The sequence below is a fragment of the Bufo bufo genome, chromosome 7, assembly GCF_905171765.1.
Source record: "Bufo bufo chromosome 7, aBufBuf1.1, whole genome shotgun sequence".
NCBI lineage: Eukaryota > Metazoa > Chordata > Amphibia > Anura > Bufonidae > Bufo > Bufo bufo.
The window spans coordinates 11,175,954-11,183,573 of NC_053395.1; the positions used below are offsets into that span (position 1 = coordinate 11,175,954).

The 7,620-nt window shown below is 50.6% G+C and overlaps 1 protein-coding gene across 2 annotated transcripts; it reads right to left on the minus strand.

Annotated features, from left to right (window-relative positions):
• Positions 1-410: 410 nt before the first annotated feature.
• MAZ (MYC associated zinc finger protein) lies at positions 411-7,387 on the minus strand. 2 transcript variants are annotated; one of them, XM_040440847.1, is made up of 6 exons: positions 6,295-7,387; positions 3,553-4,301; positions 3,375-3,438; positions 3,112-3,283; positions 2,055-2,256; positions 1,592-1,697 (listed from the first exon to the last, which is right to left on the minus strand). In XM_040440847.1, exons 1-5 carry the CDS (start codon positions 6,325-6,327, stop codon positions 2,066-2,068), a joined length of 1,209 nt encoding a protein of 402 aa, XP_040296781.1. In that variant the 5' UTR covers positions 6,328-7,387; the 3' UTR covers positions 1,592-1,697; positions 2,055-2,065. The 2 variants fall into 2 exon arrangements, with proteins under 2 accessions (XP_040296782.1, XP_040296781.1); XM_040440848.1 differs by lacking the exon at positions 2,055-2,256 and having other exon boundaries at positions 411-1,697; positions 6,295-7,377.
• Between the last annotated feature and the right edge of the window lie 233 nt (positions 7,388-7,620).

Sequence of the window (7,620 nt, forward strand, 5' to 3'; positions counted from 1 at the left end):
CGAGCAAGCGCAGGTGTTCTACACCTTTGAAAATGAACAGGATTATGATGGTGCCCTTTCATAACTTCTCTAAAAAATCCCATCTATAGGTCACTTCTTGACTGGAGTCCATAGACACGGTGGCACAATATGGTTACAGGACTATGCTTAGAATGGCCACATCCATTCTTGGCCCACAGTCGGGGTCATCACCGCTGCTGCATCCTACTTGAGAGAAATGCTAGACAAGGTCATTAAACAGGTCGGAGACTGGAGCAGGGACGGAGCTAAAGGATCAAGAGTTCAGCTTGGGTCCCCCCTTTTCCTCAGTGCTTTGTGGCCAGGGAAGCCTTCCTGCTGCCTGAGGCAAATATTGAAACGCCCTTGCCAAATTCTTGACCTAACCCCTTCCCCTCCAGCCAGAGGTGTAACTTGACCAGCATGCACTTTCTATAATACCGGTGTCTTATGTGGTGGGCCCCCTCAAGCTCCTGGGCCCGGTAGACACTGCTACCTCTGCACCCCCTATAGCTACACCTCTGGCACAGAGGATGCACATCCCGTTGATGTTCTCCACAGAATGGTTGTCAGGGCTGCCCGTAAAATAGGCCAGAGCTGTCCCCAACAAGGCCCGATTCTGGCCACATGTGGCACAGGTAATGGTGGGATTAACTTATTGCAATCAAGGGCAATGAGATATTAGGGAAACCTGTCTAGAGAGAAGAGGTCTACCATCTCCTCCTACTGCGGTCAGCATAGTCCATGTCCCATAACTCCACCTCCCTCTGCGGCCCAGAAGACCTGCATCTGACTCGCACCGTCATGCTCCACTTCTTCTGGACCTACGCTCGTTGTACCACTACACCAATCCACCTTCCTCGCAGTGACCTCTTCTGTTCCAGCCTTCATCTCCCATAACTAAGGGCTTGTGCCACAACCTCCCGATGTTTCACTGGAAAAATATAAGAATTCACACAACTAGTGTCAAGAAATACTAATTATTAACAAGAGCAGCCTATCAGCCTGTCAGTGCCACCTGCAGATCATTGCTCCTTTCTGATATCCCTGCAGAGCATAGTCTTGTCTGTACTGACCATCTCACCATCCTTGCATTTCCCAGCCAGGTGCAAGCTCGCAGCTGGTTAACAGCCATCAGTACCTGCTCGGTCATTGGTTTCAGTGCAAGGCGTTATTACATGAACTCCATGCCAGGTCCTCTGCTCATGGAGGGCATGGAAAGTCACAAGGAACATTAAGTCTTACAAACATGACACTCTTCTTGCAAGGACACGGGGTGTGTAGTGTACAAATCAGCCTTCAAGCTGGTGCCAACTTGAACAATGGCTAGCAGTGAACTTGGGGTAAGAGGGTACTCGAAAGTCATCCTTGGGGGCCAAGCTGTCAGTAAGGTTGTCAATTCCTAGATACCTGGTCACCTTCTTATTAGCCTCATGGTTTTTATAGCCTGGAGGACAGAAGGTGGGAGGAGGGTTACAAGCAACCACTCTTCCAAATATGTGTGTCTGAGATGGGGGAGCTACAGACCCCCAAACACTGTACACAAGCACATCAGAAGAGAGCGGAATCGTTGTCTGCACCCCCCTCCAGGAGTGCCAGTCACCAGGGCTGTGTGGACATCATGCCAGGAACAGCAGCGTTCGGAAGCACAGCAGTTACAGCGGCCGTCGGATCCGCAAGAGGGCAGACTTGGCAGGTTCCTGTGCGGGAGGAGAAAGGGAGAGGATCAATTACTGGGTTGCACATGACCCGGAAGTGCAAAGGTGGGAAAGGATAAAGTCATCCGATTAGAGATCAAATGAAAGGAGGTTGATTTAAAAACATATATGCGCCACAGACAAATACAATAAAGCATCTAGATAAGCAGAGCGGGCAGGGGGAGCAGAGGCTACAAGGGTATCTCCAAACACAACCATCAATGACAGGCATGCTACAAGAGGAGGTATGGAGGACTCTAGGGCATACCCCAAAACCCAGCAATGCTCAGCACAGCCTCCAGCTACCAACAATGCATACATCCCCAGGAAAGGGAAAGGAAAAGGTAACTAGGCTCTTGCCTTAGCTGTGGTCACTGCAGTGGGAGTCCCTCAGCAAGGCCCGTGGCCCCCGACATGGCGTGTGTGTGCATGTGGCCGCTCAGCTGTGCCAGGGTTTTGCAGTGAACGCTGCACAACTTGCAGAGGAAGCTGTCTGCCCGTGGGCACACCAGACCGTGGTGCTTCACCGAGTGGACCCGCAGGTACGCGGCCGTGGCAAAACCTACACGGGGGAGGAGAAGCACACGCCACTTTAAGGCCGGGCCACAGGCATCACTCCATCATTAGAAAGTGATCCCCTCATCAATGCATCCACCCCATCCTGTAAAGAGCTGTTACCCCCAATGGAGAACCAGTAAACATGAAGTTAAGATATTTTTGTTTAAACCCCTCAATCCAATTTCTGAATATGTTCATCCTCTGCTTCGTACCGTCACCGCGAAGACACTGAACAGGAAAGCACTGCTTACATCTGTGCAACAACAAACGGGTTCATCAGTCATGGGCTTGGGCTAAAATTTCTAGAGATGAGGTGTTTAAACAAAAAAAATAATAATAATATGTCTCATTTGTTTACTGGTTCTTTGAGACAGCCAGGCCCCACCCCTGAGGAATTCTCCACACACACACACACACACCTTCCCCCAAGGATATCATTATTTCTTATTTTATTGTTTGCAATAAACAAAAGTTCATCTTGTGCTGTAAAATTTCTTGTTCTGCTACCGGTGGCAAGAACTACACGTCTTTTCACAGAGAGGACCTTCCAGATATTCTACCAATTATAACTGGTTCCTTAAATACATAATTAAAGATAAACCCCCCCTCCCCCACTTTAATATGTTAGTAAAATTATCCTTCCATCCCATTAGGCAACCATTCACACGAATGACATCGGCCATTCACATCTGTACAGAAGACCACCCACCCCTCTATTAGAAAGTGTTTATACATAGCCATGAAGAGCATCGCTGGATATTGGGATATGCCAGATTAGGGGCTTTACACGTGTAGTGGTGTAGTGTTCGATTGAGCGGCTGTTACATGTGTAACACAAAACACACCACTGAAGACCTACCTTTGTTACACAGTTCACACACATGGTTGGGACCCTGGTTGTGGACCTTCATGTGGTCGGTGATGTAGGCAGCACTGAGCAGCTTCCCACACACATGACAAGGAACCTTCTCCTCGTGTCGCACCATATGAGCCCTTAGTCGGTCTTTCGTAGCGAACGCTGCTTCACAGGTCTATAGGAAAAGAGGAGAACACAAAGATGTAAACATGACTCCAACCAATACATCAGGGCGAGAAGAATGCGGCACAAAACTTCTGAAGTACCTGGCATTTAAAGGGACGCTCTGTAGAGTGAACCTGTCTGACGTGACTGTTCAAATGATCCGGACTGAAACACAAAAAGATTTCTTCATAATGGGATCAGAAGAAGAGGCATACAAGATTACCGAGAAGACATGGAGGAAACCCAACAGTACCAGCTTTAAGCTTTACAACATCTTACCGGGAGAATCCTTTTCCACAGTGGCTACATATGTAGGGCTTGTGCACGGTCCCGTCATGGGAGCGGACGTGGTACGTCATTCGGTCCTTGCGCTTAAAGCGTTGTTGACACACATGGCAGGAGTAAGGCTTCTCATCGGAGTGTGACAACTTGTGACGGTTCAGGTGGTAAACATCCCGAAAAGCTTTTCCACACATCTCACAGGCATGGTTTTTCCGCACCTTTTTAGCTGTAGGTGACGGCCCGGGTAGAGGCAGCGTGGAGGGAGACGTAGGAACCTCTAGGGTTTCTGCACCGGTCACAACAGTTCCGGCAACGCTAAGCAAACTGAGGGGTACCATCGTTGGCATTTTGACCGCCGGCTGCGCTCGAGCAGGTTTCGTGCCCGTGTGGATGGCTTCATGTCTTCGTAGATTATAGCCATTCTTAAACTCTTTTGAGCACAAGGAACATATGTAGGGGCCTCGACTCTTAGACTTCTTGGGAAGTTCCATGACTGGATGTAAAGGGAGACCAGTGGAGACCTGGGAAGTCTGAGATGTAACTGGGGTCGACACCATCTGCTGTTGGATGGACAGACCTGGCACCACTTGCTTGAGGGCAGCTGTGTCGACTGTGGAAGGGTGTTGGGGTGCCATAGTGTGCACCATGGTTTGCGAGGTGAGGGACCCATCTGGCGGTGCAGTAACAGTTGCAAGTACAGGTAAAAGCTCAACTTGTAGGGGTTCAGCCGGGGGTGGAGGAGGGGTCTAAAGGTGGAGAGAGAAAACAAAAATGAGACAATGTAGATTCATATCTACTAATATGTTCTCGAAAATGTTCTCCAAGTTTCCAAAATAACTATTGGGCAGGGTTGGGGGTTCTTCAACCATCCACACACATCTATATCCAAATCAAGTCTCATCAATTTAGATGCGGTATGAAGCTGGACATACACATGAAATGGCTTCAGGCCAAAAACTCATCCCCCACAAGATGCTTGGCTCGGGCCGAGTGTGCATGTTTATTACACGCATTGTCTATCCTCCTGCAACCTACATAGACCACTGCTCTCCGAGTCACCAGAGGTCCCCTGAACCCCAGTCCCGATTGCCACCTGGTATACAGAGGTTCCCGGTTACGGCAACCTACATAGACCACTGCTCCCCGAGTCACCAGAGGTCCCCTGAACCCCAGTCCCGATTGCCACCTGGTATACAGAGGTTCCCGGTTACGGCAACCTACATAGACCACTGCTCCCCGAGTCACCAGAGGTCCCCTGAACCCCAGTCCCGATTGCCACCTGGTATACAGAGGTTCCCAGTTACGGCAACCTACATAGACCACTGCTCCCCGAGTCACCAGAGGTCCTCTGAACCCCAGTCCCGATGGCCACCTGGTATACAGAGGTTCCCGGTTACGGCAACCTACATAGACCACTGCTCCCCGAGTCACCAGAGGTCCTCTGAACCCCAGTCCCGATGGCCACCTGGTATACAGAGGTTCCCAGTTACGGCAACCTACATAGACCACTGCTCTCCGAGTCACCAGAGGTCCTCTGAACCCCAGTCCCGATGGCCACCTGGTATACAGATCTTCCCGGTTACGGCAACCTACATAGACCACTGCTCTCCGAGTCACCAGAGGTCCCCTGAACCCCAGCCCCGATTGCCACCTGGTATACAGAGGTTCCCGGTTACGGCAACCTACATAGACCACTGCTCTCCGAGTCACCAGAGGTCCCCTGAACCCCAGTCCCGATTGCCACCTGGTATACAGAGGTTCCCGGTTACGGCAACCTACATAGACCACTGCTCTCCGAGTCACCAGAGGTCCCCTGAACCCCAGCCCCGATTGCCACCTGGTATACAGAGGTTCCCGGTTACGGCAACCTACATAGACCACTGCTCTCCAAGTCACCAGAGGTCCCCTGAACCCCAGTCCCGATTGCCACCTGGTATACAGAGGTTCTTGGTTACGGCAACCTACATAGACCACTGCTCCCCGAGTCACCAGAGGTCCTCTGAACCCCAGTCCCGATGGCCACCTGGTACGAGTGCAAACTGTTCAGACCAGTCTCATTTCAGAAGACAAGGTTTCCATACAGTTATGTTTTTTAATTCAGCTCATTTTTTTTTATTATTTGGTCGCAGTGAATATTCGCCATGCAGTAGGTACGAGCCTGTGTAACCCCGCGCTGCCCTGAACTATTTGGATGTTGCTCTATATAGTGTATGCGTACCCTGCCTATACAGCAGCTCTACCTAGATGTACAGACCCACAAACCCCATCTGAAGAACGACCCTGACGGTGCCGCCAAATCCTATTAATGCATTACACAACGGCATGTCAGCCCTCCATGTATGTTATTATTGTGCACGGCCCAGGACATGCAGGCGCTGGGTGAGGACCTCCGCCTGCGGGGAGTATATAATATTATCCCTTGCAGTGAGCCTTGCTATTTCTATGAAAGGAAAGAGGGAGAGGAAAACGATGGGAGGGAGGGGTGGTGATTTAAACACCCAACACCATCTCCTCTCCTCTCCCTCCCTCCCTGCAAAAAAAATACACACTCACAAGGCAGAAGAAGATGCAAATGTGCAGGGCTCCGCGGCTTTCTCCGCTGCAGCCATTTAAAGCCCCTTTATTCACAAAAGACGGAGAGACGAATGCATGCAGCCAAATGCACAAACAAGGCTTCCTCCTCCTCCCCCACCCTGCAGCACCCCGCACCCCACACACACACACACACACTCACATTACCTGGAATATAAAGCTGGTCCAGTTTGCATCCATTTTGCAGAAAAAAAATAAAATCTCTTTTTTTTATATATATATAAATATTGTGTGTCCTGCTCGCTCTCCCCCCTCTCCCTGGCTGAGGACTCCCCCTCCCTCCTGTGCCTTGTCTGCTTTCTCTCTGTCTCTCTGGCAGATCAGTGCCCCCTAAAGGCTGCTTTTTCCTCTTGATTCAAAAGGGAAAAAAAAAAAAAAAAACCCTATAAAATACACACAGCATTGAATAAAGAATGATCAGGGCTGCGGTGACGTCATCGCCCCCTCCCTCCCGCGGCCTCCACCCCCTCCCCGCACACAGCAGGATGGAAAGCCCTGCAAGGATGGGACTTTTTCTCTCTCCCTCTTTTTCCCCCCAAAAAATTTTTTCGCTCTTCCCTCCTCCCCTTGGAGATTTTAGTCGTGCATTATTTACTATCCAAAATATGGCATCGACTGTGACCTTTCACCCTGCCGCTTCCCAACCCCCCCTCTGCAATAAAAGAATAAATAAAACAATTCCAGATGGGGAAAAAAACAAACAATAACCTGGGCGCTAGGTGCCCGGGATCTGCTGCAGCAACAAAGTAGCGACGTTTTGCAACATTGTATCTTTTTTTCTTTTTCTTTTCTTTTTTTTCCCCTCTCCTGCAGATATGGACTGAACTAAAGATAAACAAGGGAGGGGGGAGCGACTGCAAAATGGAGGGCGAGCATTGTGTAACGGAGAGCCACGAGGAAGGGGCAGCCGGGGAGGGAAAGCGGCTCTTAAACCACCAGCTGCCCGCACAGGGTGAGAGCCCGCCCGTCTGCCCCGCTCTGCTCGCCCGTTTGCCCCGCACCAACCACTATCGGCAGCAAGTAGAACGGATTACTGCGGCGTCTCCATGCACCGCACAAAAAGCCACCCCCCTTCCTCCGCGCGTCAATGGTCTCGTCCGCCCGCATTGATCAGCGGCTCGGCTCTTAAAGGGGAGGCGCGGCTCTTCCTCCTCCCCCTGGGCTGAAATATTTATTTGTCGGCTGACGCTTCGGGCGGCTAGTTTCTTAAAGGGGCAGCGTCTCCTATTGCTGCTGGTGCGTTCTACACAATGGCGGGGGGTGTAGTGTTACACAGTAAGGGCAGCGCTGGCGTCAGGACAGAAACCCCAATGTCGGATGAGCGGCGGGCTCCGGATTAGGAGACAAACCACCCCAGGCGTAGAGCCGCGCTGCAAGAGGTCTAAACTTTATTGAAGAAAGCCGAAGTTAATAAAGCGGATTTTCTGGATCATTTCCGACTGCAGACGAAGTCAAACGTTTACGTCATTAAAG

Excerpts from the sequence above, each read along its gene's own strand:
- MAZ (XM_040440847.1), bottom strand. The coding sequence starts at position 6,327 with ATGGATGCAAACTGGACCAGCTTTATATTCCAG. Across the intron at positions 3,439-3,552 it reads TGTGGAAAAGGATTCTCCCG|TCCGGATCATTTGAACAGTC; the intron begins GTAAGATGTTGT and ends TTTGTGTTTCAG. Across the intron at positions 2,257-3,111 it reads GTGTGAACTGTGTAACAAAG|GTTTTGCCACGGCCGCGTAC; the intron begins GTAGGTCTTCAG and ends TCCCCCGTGTAG.